The sequence below is a fragment of the Thamnophis sirtalis genome, unplaced genomic scaffold, assembly GCF_051295495.1.
Source record: "Thamnophis sirtalis isolate CommonGarterSnake01/CBP01778 unplaced genomic scaffold, rThaSir2_p1.2 scaffold_8, whole genome shotgun sequence".
Taxonomy (NCBI): Eukaryota; Metazoa; Chordata; class Lepidosauria; order Squamata; family Natricidae; genus Thamnophis; species Thamnophis sirtalis.
In genome coordinates this window covers 77,545,785-77,562,689 of record NW_028261388.1, presented here as the reverse complement: position 1 = coordinate 77,562,689, position 16,905 = coordinate 77,545,785, and the positions used below count along the sequence as shown (strand labels likewise).

Sequence of the window (16,905 nt, the reverse complement as noted above, 5' to 3'; positions counted from 1 at the left end):
ACAAGAGCCTGCCAAGCTCACAATAATGTTCTCCAACATTAGTTACTGAGTTGACTTCTGCAAGAGGGGCGTGCGCACAAGCCGTCCTTTTATAGCCTGGAGAGGAGCCTAATGACCACCAGCTGAGTGCAATTATGCAATTACCTCCTGTAACTGCGCAACTGTTCCTGACGCCTATTAGCTCTTCAGTGCCGGGCATCCAGGAACAACTCACTGTTGGCGTCCGGATCACTCTCCCTTGTCTCCTCCCCATTGGTCCAAGGCTCAGGCGCCTCCTAGTGGCCAACCAGCCTCTCTGCGCCCTGCTCAGAGTCAGAACCCTGTCCAGGGTCCTCCACATCCTCCAGAGCCGACTCATAGGGCCCCTCGCTGTCAGAGTCTGGTGGCAGCTCCAGCGGCTCCTGCTGGGCCACAACACAGGACTATATTCCAAATTTTATGGGAGGACCTCCTGTTTGGGAGCCTATCGAGTGCATCAGTGTGGTCTTAGAAGATTTATGAACCCACAACTCAGAACAACCAGTGTTCTTATATCCATTCTGATACAGCCATACTGTCACACTCTGGCTTTTGACCCCCGCTACCAACTCTGACCCTACTTTCAGAATAGAGATGCTATTTTATGCTTCCCTATTCCTTTGAGCTTGGTGGATAGGCTCAGCCAGGCTTTGTATTCTGCTTTTATTGCCATGTGTCCTTTTGCTTTGTACTCTTTCTCTGCTTGTCCTCATCTCTGCTTGTCTCAAAACCAGACAGTCTTCTTTAGAAGGGCTATTGTTTTTTAAAACACCCTACAGATCAATGAAAGAATCACTAGCACTGAATATATATTCTGTCCTTTCAGCACATTTGTCTACAATTTCTGTCTTCCCTTTAAAGAAGTCAAAGTTTCGTGGTTATACTTCTTTTATAGACATTCTACTCAGAAACCAAGAAATTCATTATGTATGTACAGTAGCAAGTATCAAACACCTGGATGAAGTGGCAGCTGTGTCACTAATGGGGGTCAATAAAGTTGTCGTTATGTTTAGCAATCGCTCATCATCATAACGACATCATTAGCATAAAAATATTCCAGGTTTCCGGTGGTGTCACTTAAGAGTCAAACTATTGCCAGAACTGATCTCGCCACCTAACGCAAAATGCAATATTTTAAGGCAGAAATTCCCAAATCCAGTGACACTAATACTCTACAACAGTGATTCCCAACCTTAGCAAGTTGAAGATGTCTGGACTTCAACTCCCAGAATTCCCCAGCCAGCGATTCTGGGAGTGGAAGTCCAGACATACTGGCTGGGGAATTCTGGGAGTTGAAGTCCAGACATCTTCAACTTGCCAAGATTGGGAAACACTGCTCTACAAAATGGTCTAAGAGTGAAGAAAGAGGGAGACTCATCATCACAGAAGTTCATTGGCTAACTTTGAGCCATGCAAAGTTAGGTAGCCCTTCGCCTGCATGCATCCTGAAACAACTCCCAACATTCCCTTTGATCCAATGCTCTGCCGCCACCTGGTGGCCAACCAGTCTCTCCTCGCCCTGCTCGGAGTCGACACCCTGTCCAGGGTCCTCCACCTCCTCCAAGGCCGACTCATAAGACCCCTCGCTGTCGGAGTCTGGCGGCAGCTCCAATGGCTCCTGTCGGGCCACAACAATAACCAATATTCTGAATTGGGCGTAGAAGCCTACTGAGAGCTAGTGCAGCTTGGGGAACCATGGCGCTATAGAAGCATATCAAAAGAGACCAAAAGTGCCAGTCTGGACCAGCCGCAGCTCTTCAGGAGTAGCCATGCAGAGCGCATAACAGTCATTCAAACAGGAGGTCACTAAATCACCATAAGAAAATTGTCCTGGTCCAAGAATGGGTTCAAGTGGTGCACAAGAGAAACCTACACAAATGCCCCCACCCACTACAGCTGCCGCCTGCTCTTCAAACAGGCATTATATGTCCAGGAGAAGTCCCAAATTACACACCGGGTCTATCTAGGGAAGTGCATTCCCAGCAAAGGTGGGTTCCTACCAGTTCGCACCTATTCAGTACAACCGGTTCGTCAAATCTACGGAACCGGTTAGAAGAGGTTCCACCAGTGGACCCGGAAAGCAGGCCACACCTACAGAAGAGGTTCCAAAATTTTTTGAAACCCACCACTGGTCCTTGGATATGATTATTTTACACTATCATGCTCATATTTATAAAACTCAGGGCCTCTGTGAAAGGTAAGGATGACTACTGTGTTTGTGGTGCAATCAGAACATTGCGTGTGTTGAAGTTGTTTTAACGCAAACCAAAGATGCCTTCTAAAAACAAGTTTGCATCATATTCTTATGCAGGCCAGTGCTGTGTGTGAGGTAATTGAAGGTGGTTCTGACAAGTGTCGTCGGCATCCGGTCACATGGGCGGCAAGCCACTCCCATCCGGTCACATGGGCGGTAAGCCACTCCCACAAAGGAGGCCACACCCACAGAGTAGGTTCGAACGATTTTTGAAACCCACCACTGATTCCCAGGCAGAGTTAAGATGGAAAATCTCAAGAGCTGGGGGTGGGTGGGGGGGGAGTAACCCACAGTCACTGTGTCTTGTCGGTGTTAAGCTGAAGCCCATTCTTCCCTACTCAGACTCCCATAACCTCTAAACACTAGGGGGAAAAGGTCACCCTCTCATTTTAAGTGATGAGTAAATCTGCACCAGAGCTCCAGGAACAACCCCAAGCTCCCTCTGGAACCCAACAGAATCCATCAGGTGCCTGGAGTGGACCGTTCAAATGAGACAGCCTCTCTCATCCATCAACTTCAAGAAAAAAAAAGACAATTTTCTTGCCTTAACACAGTTTCTTTTAAACTACTTACAAAACACTAGCAAGAAAGATGCTTCAGGCCATTTTCCCCCAATGCAGCTATGCTGAGATAACAATCACAGCCCCTCCCTCCCTCCTCCCCACTTTCAGCTGGATGCTCAGTGCTGGTAAATCTTCCTTCCATTCTTGCAATTTCTTCCTTTTTGCAAGCCATTGCCGTTCCTTCACTTAATTCCCTCTGCAGAGTGGATGTCGTGATACGGCCAGAGATTTGCACAAAAACCTTACCCACTCCCTCACAATTACACCATTTCTTGACAGACACAAATGCGATGTGTTAAACAAAACTCTCAATCTCCCCTGGATCGAACACACTTTTTTGTACGAAGCCTAATTTCTGATGCGGTTTCCAACATATTAAGGAAAGCTTTGGATTTGCAGAATTCAAATTAATATTTCTGCTTTTAAAAAGTACATTAGCCTAAAGTCAATATATTTTTCCCCATGCATTAATATCAATGAGAGGAAACACTATAAAAAAAACCCAGATATGGCAGTGAATTATCGCAGCTACTACATTACACAGAAAGCTTTTCCTGGGATGAGCTGTCAAACCTAAGAAATGGCATTGTTTCACTTTTAGAAATGGAAGAACAGAATTACTTCAAAGCTTTGAAGCCAAATTAAAACAACCCTTCCACATTTTATACATCTTGGCCCCCAATTTTTTAGGAATACCACTCACCCAAAAAAAAACAACTTTGGAAGGAATTAAAAGGCATTCTTAAAAAAAGATCTAGACCCCTTTTCTTTAAACAGTTTTAAAAGCTGCATCAATTTTCAACCGGCAACCTTACCTGATTCTGTTGGAGTGATACGATTCGATTTCCAAAGTGACCAATTCCTGTCTCTTGACACTGCTAGCAAGAATTTATCATTTGGGGAAAAAGACATCTGTGTCACGGTCAGATTGTGGAAAGGTAAGCTCTGGAATTGTTTCCAAGTTGTGGTGCTCCACAAAATAATGGCAGCATATTCTTTTTTAGAAGCCTGTAAAATCAAAAAAAGGCAGTACTGAAAATAAGCAGACACAATCTTGAAAAAGGTTATGGAAGGTTACTACAATGGATAAAGGTTAAAGAAGGATAACCCATTTTCTTCTGTCTAAAAAACAGTCTATTAGCAAGGATGGATGGATGGATGGATGGATGGATGGATGGATGGATGGATGGATGGATGGATAGATAGATCCTACCTACACTTTTTTTGTTTATTTTAAACTAGCAATAGCAGTAGACTTATATACCACTTCATAGGCCTTTCAGGCCTCTCTAAGCGGTTTACAGAGAGTCAGCATATTGCCCCCAACAATCTGGGTCCTCATTTTACCCACCTCGGAAGGATGGAAGGCTGAGTCAACCCTGAGCCGGTGAGATTTGAACCGCTGACCTGCTGATCTAGCAGTAGCCTGCAGTGCTGCATTTAACCACTGCGCCACCTTGGCTCTTTAAACTATTTTTATGGAAGTGAATGCATGTTTGTTTATTATTATAAATGTTCTATGCCTCTTCAAACATTTGACTCTAAGTAGTTTATAAGCAAGAACATATAAAGTTTCCCAAAAACATAATTATCGGGGGGGGGGGGGGAAATGGCACTCATACCTAAAAATAAAATCAAAGTATTGTGTGTCATCAAGTAACAGAAATTCATCACATACTCAAGTATTTCTACCCACTCTCATTCCTGTCCTCAAAAAGACATCGAAAGGGACATGTTTTAAAAAGCTTTCTGAATATTAAAAAAAAAAAAAATGAGCATGGGATTCTTACATCTATAGGAGTTCCTACAAAGAATGCTCATTTCCCAATCCTTTCTTGTTCCAACTCACGAGGAATAACTGAAATCCTCTGTGAAACATTTTTATTTAGGCATTTTTATCACATTTTTTTAAAAAAAATGTATCACAGCTGTGGTTTCTTATTTTCACTGTGTTTTTTTTAAAATGAATAATGTCTCAACATGAAATCAATTATCCAGGGCAGCCCATTCTTAACTGCTGAGAACATTAGCATCCAGCGGCTACTGCTTTTAGACTGGAGGGATTCTTAATATTAAATATTAAATAAGATAGATAGATAGATAGATAGATAGATAGATAGATAGATAGATAGATAGATAGATAGATAGATAGATATAGATGTGTGTGTGTGTATGTGTGTGTGTGTGTATATATATATGTATGTATGTATGTATGTATGTATGTGTTTGTGTGTGTGTAGTATTTGTGCTGATAAATAAATAAAGGGAGACTAGTATAGATCTATTTCAAGCCATTTAGCTCTCATCAGCTAGCCATACCCTTATTGGGATTTGAATCTGGGCTATATTGCATATTAGGCAGATGTATTAACCACTTGAGCCACAGGCTGTCTAGGTATACCTTTCTCCCTGGCTCAGCTGATAACGGAGGACAGCCTGTGGCTCAAGTGGTTAATACATCTGCCTAATATGCAATACAGCCCAGGTTCGAATCCCAATAAGTTTATGGCTAGCTGATGAGAGCTAAATAGCTTGAAATAGATCTACACTAGTCTCCCTTTATTTATTTATCAGCACAAATACTACACAAATGTAACAAAAGGCAACAGTAAAATATTGGGCTTTCTGTCTGGATGGTCTCTTGTGACGAGCCGATGGACAGAGAATGGAAGCAGTTAGCTTCCTCCCATAATTGGGGCATACCAGGGGTTGTGGCTTTATATTATACACATACATACATACATACATACATACACATACACTGATAGCTGATAAAGGAGGAGAATCTGTGGCCTAGTGGCTAATACAACTGCCCAATATGTAATACAGCCCAGGTTCGAATCCCAGTAAGGGTATGGCTAGCTGATGAGAGCTAAATAGCTTGAAATAGATCTATACTAGTCTCCCTTTATTTATTTATCAGCACAAATGCAACACACACAGACACACAGACACACACACAGACACACACAGACACACACACACACACATATATAATATTGTGTATGTTGTGTGTGTGTGTGTGTGTCACATATTATACAATATATAACATGTGTGATGCAGAATTAGACTACTGAAAATGATATGATTCTTCTATTGTTCCTAAAACCATCCAATACAGTGAACAATCGGATATTTATCACTTTGGATGTGAATTTCAAAGCTATTGTTTGAAAGTATTTCCTTACCTTACACGCAGAGGCTATCACAGTGCCTGCATTATTGCAGGCAACACAAAATATTTCATAACCATGTCCATATCTAAAATAATAAAGAAAATGAGATTGTAAAAGGAAAAGTAATCTTAAGTGCAAGATTCATATATATTATTAATCAATTCAAATGTTTTGAAACTTGCTAATATTCAGTGAAACAATATCCAAGTCCATAAACCCTGCATATTCCAGAAGAAGCCTAGACATAACTTAGAATGCACATTGTCAGCCCTACAAAGTAACATTCACTCGACAGGAAGGCCAAATCTACTATTATTTGGATTATCTATAATAGAAACTTGCAAGTGTGACTATGCTGTCTCTCCTTCCCTTTTTATATACATGTGAACTAGGGAGGTGTGTCTAAAATATTTAACCCATAGTTTCTCATTGTTTTGAACTTAAGCCATGTTATTCTCTTCAAATCTGGTCTAGCTCTGTTAAGGTCATCTCCTTTTACCCTCATTTCTTGCATATCTGTTGTTGCATCATTTTGTTAGATTTGTTAATTGCATCACTAACATCATTCATGAATTGAAGACGTGCTCCAGAGTACATCTTGCATTACCCTCTAGTGTAGCATTGTGGAATATATTAACCATATTTCAGAAATATGCATTTGCTTTCTCAGATCATATCTTTGAGCAACTGCTAACAAACCCTCCAAAGAATTGTAGAGTTCTTCATCTACCACTTGAAATAAAAGGCATATAAACATGTATTTCAACTAATTAATAAGTTCAGCTGTCTGACGTCTGAACAGTATAGAACAGCGTTTCTCAACCTTGTCAACTTGAAGATGTCTGGACTTCAACTCCCAGCATTCGCTGGCTGGGGAATTCTGGGAGTTGAAGTCCAGACATCTTCAAGTTGACAAGGTTGAGAAACACTGGTATAGAACTACTGCTACTTATTCTTTTATTTTGTGCTCCCTCTCCTCAAGAAATTTTATATCACAAAAGAAAAAGTTCAATCTTAGATATCTTTTATTTTCTAGCCACTGTTACATGCTGTCTTTTTTTTTTTCTTGATAGGTAGTTTGGGCAAAAAAGAAATTAAAAACTAATCATAAAAATAGCCAAGATGCTGTAAAAGCCAACAAGGAAGAATAGTTACATATAGATTCTTGCCTAAAAGCTAACAATCATTGTTAATTTTTTGGAGCAAACTATCACAGCACTCAGCGTTACACACTGAAGATTCTTTAGTGATGTCGGGAAGGAAGCAGAATATTGGGAGAAAAGCTTAAAAGTTTAAAGGTTTCCCTGTCCAGTTTTGATTGACTCAAAATATATTTGATCGACTTAGTAAGAGGATAAAAATAAAGGCCTTCTAATAGCATGGGAGAGAAATTCTGGCTATGAGATTGAAATGGGCAAATGGTGGGATCTATGGAGTAAGACTATTAAACTTACAATACCTACAGCATTTAAAGAAAACATATACAAGATGGTTTATAGGTGGCACTTCCCCCCAACGAGGTTAGCCAAAATGTTTCCTGGGTTATCTCCACTGTGTTGGAAATGTGGAAGAAGGGATGGCACATTCTACCATATTTGGTGGTCCTGTACTGAGGCCACGAAATACTGGAGAAGGATTCAAAACTGGCTAAAAGAGGTTACTGGGGCAAGCATGGAATGGAAACCCGAGACTTTTTTACTAAGCATAAAACCAGAAAACATGAGTAAATAGCAATAGCAGTTAGACTTGTATACCGCTTCATAGGGCTTTCAGCCCTCTCTAAGCGGTTTACAGAGTCAGCATATTGCCCCCAACAACAATCCGGGTCCTCATTTTACCCACCTCGGAAGGATGGAAGGCTGAGTCAACCTTGAGCCGGTGAGATTTGAACAGCCGAACTGCAGAACTAGCAGTCAGCTGAAGTAGCCTGCAGTGCTGCATTTAACCACTGCGCCACCTCTATATGGCATTTGAGCCTACATATAATTGTGGCCACAAGAATAACCTATGTGCAATTTTGGAAATGTACTACCATACCATCGGAAGATGCCATAATTAAAAAGATTTATGAGTGTGCAGAAATGGACAGAATGACGGGTTGGCTGAGGGACAAAGGAGAAACGGAACATTATCTTAGCTGGAACCTATGGTATATGTGGGCGACAAGGAGAACAGCAGGGACTTAAAACGGGGAAAGTTAAATAGCAGTTGTTAACAATGGGAACTAAAAGTGAACATGGGTATTGTAATAGATCCCTTTGTAGTGAGATCTTTGTATTGAGAAGATGCTGGTTAGAGACTAAATGAGGAAGAAAAAAAAAGTTGGGCTGTGAATGACTCACCGGGGGGGGGTGTATGTCTAAAGTTGTATGTCTTATTTTTTTTAAAAAAAAATGTATAACCAATAATGATTATTTGAAAAAAAATGAAACAAATCTATGTTCCAGAGTTTATGAACATTGGGGGGGAAAGCTTCGTGTTGTTATAAGCCATGGTCAAATTACATTCTAAAAACAGAATGGTCATAAGACAATGGTAAAATTCTTCATGATGGAAAGGTGCCCTTGATATAGAATCTGATGCAGAATCTTCAGCATAAAGATAAGAGCCGAGGTGGCGCAGTGGGTAAATGCAGCACTGCAGGCTACTTCAGCTGACTGCAGTTCTGCAGTTCTGCTGTTCAAATCTCACCGGCTCAGGGTTGACTCAGCCTTCCATCCTTCCGAGGTGGGTAAAATATGCTGACTCTGTAAACCGCTTAGAGAGGGCTGAAAGCCCTATGAAGCGGTATATAAGTCTAACTGCTATTGCTATCTCTAGAAAAATTCTAATATATGTTCAATTTTGGGAGCCTTGTTTTGTAAATGATGCAGCATGAAGTATTCTTCCCAAACTACTGATTTCACATTTGGGGACACAGTGATGGGTTGGAGTAGGACCAGGAATATGTTCATGCCCACTCTGACCAGGAATAACTTTAGACACTCACTTTCTTTCAGATTACTTCTGAGAGTTATTGTTCTGAGGGGGGAAAAAATGGATTAACTATATTGCATTTCAACTCCTGGGGGAGAAAATTCAAATATTATGTCAAGATTTCTTTCCAAAATGTACATGGCTGTTTATGTATTTTAAATTTTGTAATATTTAAGTTTTTGTTTTCTTGTGAGGGCCATACATTTCTGAAGTCATAATTTTGTGCATTTCAGATGAAGGACCGTGTGTGTGTGTGTGTGTGTGTGTGTGTGTGTGAGAGAGAGAGAGAGAGAGAGAGAGAGAGAGAGAGAGAGAGAGAGAGAGAGAGAGAGAGAGAGAGAGAGAGATTCGTGTTAGTTTTTAGGAATGTAATACCATTATTTTGAAATTTTCATTTTGCATTTTCTTTACAATTCAACTGTAGTTTGACAAATATACTGACAGGGGTCGGACTTAGTGGCCTGAGTGGCTTCCAGCCACATGATTCTATAAAAATGACCCTAAAATAAAACATTAACTTTGTAACTTTAAATAAACAAAGAATTTTTCATATAAAAGTAATTCAACCTCTTGTAAAAAAAAAAAAGAGGAAGAAATAAAACATCCACATTCTTAACCATCTATATTATTATATACAAAACTCAAAAGTAGAAAAAAGAACACTTCCCATACTAATGATATTAACAACTCATATCTCCATCATAGAACAACTCAGTAACTAAACTGCAACACCTTGATAACCAAAGACGGAAGTCCGTTTGGATTTCTGGATTTCTGGGATTCAACATCTATTTACAAAGGGCATAAGCTACCACTCATTTTTTATATTGTAATTTGGTCACCTATGACTATCCCAGAGTTTTTTCTCTCTGCCACAAACCAGAGAAAAATTAGTAAATATATTAATAAGATTTGAAATTGACCAATGAATATTGGTCAACTGGCTTAATGTGTAAAAGGGGATACTCTTCAGAAGACTTGATTTGATTTGATTTGATTTAATAAATTTATAGGCCACCCAATCCCAAAGGACTCCGAAGGACTTGACCTCTAGAGATTTCTGGAAAGAACTTGGACTTCGATCTGCAATTCAAAACAGATTCATAAAGCATTGTTATAGTATGATTACTGACCACTGAGGAATCTTATTGCCTTCTTTTCACTCGATGAATTTTTAAAATCATTTTCAAAGTCAGCATTGGATATTACATTAATGATTCAAACTAGTATTTACTAGGGCAAAAATAATTGAAGCAAAACTCTCTCTGTTCTGGTGTAACTGTGCAGTTGGTACATTAATCAGAACTGATACAAGATTCTCTGCTGTTCAGTAAGACTAATTGGGCCTCTAAATGACAATGAATTACTTATTTGTATGTACAGTACCTGGAACAGTACTTTCATAATCACTTAATGTCAAAATAACATCTTTTAATAGCAACCAATTATGCATGCAGCTAGGAGTTGTGACCAAGTGATATAAGAAAGTATAGATGTGTGAACAACTCCTAATTCATGCTAAGGCAGGGGTAGTCAACCTTTTTATACCTACCGCCCACTTTTGCATCTCTGTTAGTAGTAAAATTTTCTAACCGACCAGCGGTTCCACAGTAATGGTGATTTATAAAGTAGGGAAGTAACTTTACTTTATAAAATTTACAAAGCGGAGTTACAGCAAACCCCCCCTCCCACTGCCCACCATGAAAGCTGGAACGTCCACTAGTGGGCAGTAGGGACCAAGTTGACTACCACTGTGCTAAGGCAGTGTTTCCCGAAGTGGGGTACGCGTACCCCCAGGGGTACGGGAAGAGTTTGGTGGGGGGTACCCATTGCACCGGAGTTTGGTGGCGATCACGTGGGAATATCACAACAGGAGAAGATATCTTTAATGTTATGAATACATTTATGCAAGAAAACAAAATTGATTGGAATAGATGTGTTGGAATAAGCACAGATGGAGCAAAAAGTATGGAATTAATAAAGGACTCGTTGCAAGAATTCAAAATGTTGCTCCAAATGTCATATCCACACATTGCTGCATACACAGAGAGGCTTTGGCAACACGTAAGATGCCCGCTGATCTACCGAAAGTTCTGGATGAAAGCGTGAAAATCCTTAATTACATTTTTTTTTATGTAGTTATGAGGGGTACTCAGTGTTTTTTATGAGGGGTACTCAGCGTTACGAAAATTATAGAAGGGGTACACATATGTCAAAAGTTTGGGAAACACTGTGCTAAGGTAACCAATGGTAATCAAATATCTGAAAGTGTACATGGTAAATACCCGAAACAAAACTCCAAAATCTATAAAGGGCATCTAATTATAAGTGTTAAACACTACTGCATAAACAATACAATTGAATATAATATATAATATATAATATATATATAATACATACACATGTGTGTTTGTGTGTGTGTGTTCTGTGTATGTGTATTCTATTGTAAGTATTTCTAAATTCATATTTTTACAATTTGATCTTTTCAATCTTTCAGTATATTCTTAACCTCCCAAAGACCCGTCAGATCTCACAGGGTCGGCCTCCTCCGAGTTCCGTCCACCACCCAATGCCATCTGGCTACTACCCGGGGGAGGGCCTTCTCTGTAGCAGCTCCGGCCCTTTGGAATGAACTCCCCGCGGAGATCCGGACCCTCACCTCTCTCCAGGCCTTCCGGAAAGCCGTCAAAACCTGGCTGTGCCGGCAGGCCTGGGGTTGATGAGTTCCCCTCCCCTCTCGACTGGTATGGCTGTGTGATTTTCGTGTATTTTAATTATGTGTACTGTTGTTTATGTTCCCTTTCCCCTTTGAGTTGTTCACCACCCTGAGTCCCCCCTGGAGAAGGGCGGCATACAAATAAACCAAATAAATAAATAAATAAATAAATAAATATTTAAATACTTATCAAAATTAAAAATTGATTTTAAACTCTTGATGCTGAGGCTTCAATAGTCTTCTTACAGACATGCAATTGCTAAAGGGTCTATTTTTGGACAATTATTCCAAACTTATCTATTTCTCTGCTGCTATGGCAACTTTCAACCTACATTTTTACATGACTGCACATAGCTGCTTTCAAGATTCTTTCAAGATACGAATACAATGAGGAACAAAAAATATTTTCCTTGTGCTTGTCAAAATACCTTTGTGACTTCAAACATGAACAGTAGAACTCTTGAGTTTTAAAAATCATTTGGGTTGTTATAGAAAGTAGACTAATTAAGGGTAATAATTAAACTCCCTCCCATCAAACGTCTCTTGCAAGGAATTAGCTGAGGTGTTTCTATTGCTTACAAAACAATTCAAAGGACTGTAACTTGTTGAGAAATGGGTACCATTGTTACGACTATCCAAGAGGATAAAAGGTTTAGTAAATACTAACTTACATAGGGAATTTTGGCCACCACTACTCACTCTACTTCGCCTCCTCCGAATTCCATCTTCTAGCCAGTGCAGACTGGCAACTACCCGGAGGAGAGCCTTCTCGGTGGCTGCTCCGACCCTCTGGAACGAACTCCCCATGGAGATTCGGACCCTCACCACCCTTCAGTCCTTCCGCGCCGCTTTAAAGATCTGGCTGTCCCGCCTGGCCTGGGATTAAGATTTTAACCCCACCCGAATTGTGTGATTGTGTGACTGTTGTGCTCTCTTTTTTAATATGCTGTATTGTCTCTATGTGAAATACTGTTTGTCTTCCCCCCCCCCCTTTTTTGAACTGTGAGCCGCCCTGAGTCCCCCCAGGGAAAAGGGCGGCATACAAATAAAGGGTAAACTAAACTAAACTAAACTAAACTAAACTCCCTCTCTTTACTAATTTTATAATATCAGCAGGATAGATTCTTCTGATTTATACTATATCAGATACTTCTAATTAGTTTGCAATATTCTTATTAAAGTTCAAACGGAAGAGTTAATTTTAAATATAGTATTTTTTTTAAGAAAACAATAGTGCCAACAGAAATTCTCAATTACTTTTAGCTAACCAGATTCCAGAATTTGTTCTGAAACAAGTGGGTCAGGAAAAGGCACAATTTTAAATCCACACTTTAAAAGCACAATTTTAAATTCATGATTTTCTTAGCAAAGAAAAGAGGCTTTAAAGGACAGGTACAGAACTCGGGCGGGGGGGGGTGGGCCCTCCGGAGCACCGGACCGGAACGGTACCCGGTACTCTGGGCAGGCTCCAGTACGCACCTCAGTATGCTGAGGTGGTCTATTCACCTCCACTCGACCTATTAGATCCCATAGATTAGGCCTCCTTTAAGTCCCATCTGCCGGTCAATGTCGACTGGCAACCACGCGGAGGAGAGCCTTCTCGGTGGCAGCTCCGACCCTATGGAACGATCTCCCCGTGGAGATTCGTACCCTCACCACCCTCCAGACCTTCCGCACAGCCCTCAAAATCTGGCTATCCCGTCAGGCCTGGGGCTAAAGACTGTAACCCACCTGAATGGTATGAATGTTGTGTTTTTAATGACGTATTGTCCTATGTGTTAAATGTTTGTTTTCCACCCCCTTTTTTGAGTTGTAAGCCGCCCTGAGTCCCCCCAGGGAAAAGGGCGGCATATAAATAAACATCTATATCTATATCTTCTATATCTATTCACATAACCAACATTCATGAGGTAATCTCTCTTGATGCTCAACCCCCATGTTTCTTAGTGTTTAAAAAAATCAATCCAAAATCAAATAACAATTTCTCTTACTGTCAGAAACCTATGCTGGATTCAAGTGGTGTTACCTGGGAAGAGAGATTTTCTTCTACAGACTCTCTGAATGGAGTGATGCTATACAAATAAATCTCTGCAGCGGTATTCATTGCCTTGTTTGCAGATAACCGCTTGCAGTTTCCCGATAACAGCAGGAAGATGGCATGTGGAAGGCCTATCTATGCCGGTGAAATGAATTATTTTCTAACTTAAAACTCCTGCAAGATAAGGTCTGCCACTTTGCTGAAGGTCTTAAGTACAAGAAAAGTACCAAATGAGGCATAACAACACAATCATTCAAGTACAACCAAGTAGGACAATTTCAGGGGTTTTATATCAGTGAGCTGTTGTGTGATATCCATGTGGTCTAGTGGTGGGTTCCGGATCCCATTCCAACCGGTACGGTTGGAACGGGCCCGGGGTCGTCCACATGGACGCGTGCAGCGCATGCGTCGTACCTGCCAGCAACGCCTCCACAAGCCTCCGCAACACTCCAGCTGCTTGGCGGAGCGTCGCACAGGCGCTGTACACGCCATGCAGGCACTGTTCATGTCATGCGTGTGTGCAGAAGCCCCAAAGGCTTTAAAGGACAGATACGGAGCTCGGGCTGGCCCTCCGGAGCACTGTACTGGAATGGTACCCAGTGCTCTGGGCAGGCTCCGGTACGCTCGTACTGGGGTGTACCGCCTGCAACCCACCACTGAGGTGGTCTATTCACATGTCGGCTGGGTCAACCTTGAGCCGGTGAGATTTGAACAGCCGAACTGCAGAACTGCAGTCAGCTGAAGTAGCCTGCAGTGCTGCATTTAACCACTGCACCACCTCGGCTCTTCTAGCTTTTAGGAAGCTTATAGAATGCTCCTGGGCGCTGGGGGGGGGCAAAATTGAGCAAAAAACAGACCTCCCCAGCCTCTAGGAGCTCTCTGAAAGCCTCCTAAAGGCTATGCACGGCCATTTTGGTGAAGTGGGTGGGTTTCGGGAGGCCAAAAGTGCTGTATTCAGTGTAAGACGCACCCAGATTTTCAGCCTCTTTTTTGAGGGAAAAAGATGCGTCTTATACTCCGAAAAATATGGTAGTTGTGATTTTGAAGTTCTGACAGCCATACACACCTCCTACGGTTCACATTCTGGATGTTGACAACCAGTGTGCATTTACAGCTGTTTGCAATGCCACAGTCATGTGAGTCATGATTTTTGATGGGTTTTGCCATTTCCCACCCTTACTTCCATTGCATTCATAAGTTGCGAACTACCTATAAAATTGAAATTACTCAAAACCCGAGGACTTTAAATGGTTTCCATTTTGGAGGTATGTTTTTACATCTATAAACAAAGTAACTTACAACTTTTGAGTTTCGGGCCACAGTGTATTCTGCAAGAGGTGATCTTCCGTGGGAGGTTCTGAAAAAAATAATTCAATTCAGTACTGTTGTCCTTATCTTGAACTGGTCACCTTGTCAGCTGTTTGAAAAACCAGCTTTGCTCCAGAATTAGGTACTGAATTTAACATAATAGCATACCTGAAAGACTACACGGCTGAAAGTAATTTTCACGGTACTGTCTGGAAGCATTGCTGAGATTTCCTTCTTCAATTGTTTGAGCTGTTGTATCTGCAGCTGTAAATGTACAAATGTTATTGCTTTAAAAGTCATCAAGTATGGAATCTGCAAAAAAGATGGCATCTGTTACCAAGCACTAAACAGAAAGAGACAACTCCAGCTTGAAGATAAAAAGAATCTAAAGACAAGTTAAGCCATAATCTACACAGCATGAGGAGGAAAGTCAGAAGATATTACACCGCGTGGTAAAATAATTAGGCCTCATGATGCAAAGCGTGACAGGAGCTAGAATAAGTTAAACTTTCATAACAAGATGAAAGAAAGAAGCTGGTATAACAATGCATTCAGACTTCCTTATGCTCTTAAAAGGGATCATGACGGGGGAAATGCAGTATGAAAAGATAAGATAAATTAGAACCATTCATTCATTAATAATGTGTTCTTCAAACTGTTGGATTAGAAACAGGGACAGCAAAAGAAAAAACGAACCAAAAGAAAAAAGAGGTGAGATAAATCATTTGTAGAAGAGGAATGCCAGTCATCCAGAATTACGATAATCAACTATTTACTCTTCAATGGGCATATATAGGCTTACACTACAAAACAGTAATTCTATATCTTACAGGGTTAAGCAGGAGTTTGAATTCAATTCCAAAAAAGGTACTTTGGGGCTGGGACGTAGAACCTCCGTTACGGTGCAGTGCCTGTGAAGGACTGCCATTCAATTCTTGGAAAAGACAGAGCTGTTTTAAAGAGCTATCTGATGCTAGGTACCATGTTATGCTCCCACATGTTCCCAAGCACCTTTTGGAACTGAATCAGAGGTGGGTTCCTACCAGTTCGCACCTATTCGGTAGAACCGGTTCGTCAAATCTACCGAACCGGTTAGAAGAGGTTCCACCAGTGGACCCGGAAAGCAGGCCACACCTACAGAAGAGGTTCCAAAAATTTTTGAAACCCACCACTGGCAAGGATCTTGTAACTTGACAGCTTTAAGACTTGCATGCTTCAATGCCAGAGTTTCTGAATAGCTACTTGGACCGACCTAAGTACGTACTAATTCATAATTTCATATCCGGCCACATGGGCGGCAAGCCACTCCCATCCGGTCACATGGGTGGCAAGCCACACCCACAAAGGAGGCCACACCCACAGAGTAGGTTCCAACAATTTTTGAAACCCACCACTGAACTGAATCAAATCCCAATGTCCAAAAGTGTGATCCACAGAACTCAAAAGGACTTTTCAAAACCGTGGCATTGAACTGAGAGGAATCCAGATTTTAGTTTTACATCATGCGCAGAAGTTTACTAGGTGATGCTGAGTTATTCACTTTTTCTAAGTACACCCTACACATATAAAACTGTTGTTGAGAGGAATAATAGATCTTATACTTAAATATAGGTACATACCAAATAATAATATTAATTGCTATATCATTTCTGCATATGTAAAGTTGTATAAAAACACAGATCTAATTAGTACATATTAGGCCTGTGCAGCACTTTGGATTCAAAGATGAAAGTGTCACACCAGAGGTGGGTTCCTACCAGTCCGCACCTATTCGGTAGAACCAGTTCGTCAAATCTACCGAACCGGTTAGAAGAGGTTCCACCAGTGGACCCGGAAAGCAGGCCACACCTACAGAA

The 16,905-nt window shown here is 40.9% G+C and overlaps 1 protein-coding gene across 1 annotated transcript in view; it reads right to left on the bottom strand.

Moving 5' to 3' along the window:
• ELP2 (elongator acetyltransferase complex subunit 2) overlaps window positions 1–16,905 on the bottom strand; it is a 64,685-nt gene that overhangs the window by 12,175 nt on the left and 35,605 nt on the right. Inside the window, exons 15-18 of the mRNA XM_087721948.1 lie at window positions 15,218–15,313; window positions 15,041–15,098; window positions 6,024–6,096; window positions 3,651–3,843 (exon numbers count right to left, since the gene is read on the bottom strand). Coding sequence (XP_087578074.1) covers window positions 3,651–3,843; window positions 6,024–6,096; window positions 15,041–15,098; window positions 15,218–15,313 — 420 coding nt within the window. The remainder of the gene's footprint in view (window positions 1–3,650; window positions 3,844–6,023; window positions 6,097–15,040; window positions 15,099–15,217; window positions 15,314–16,905) is intronic.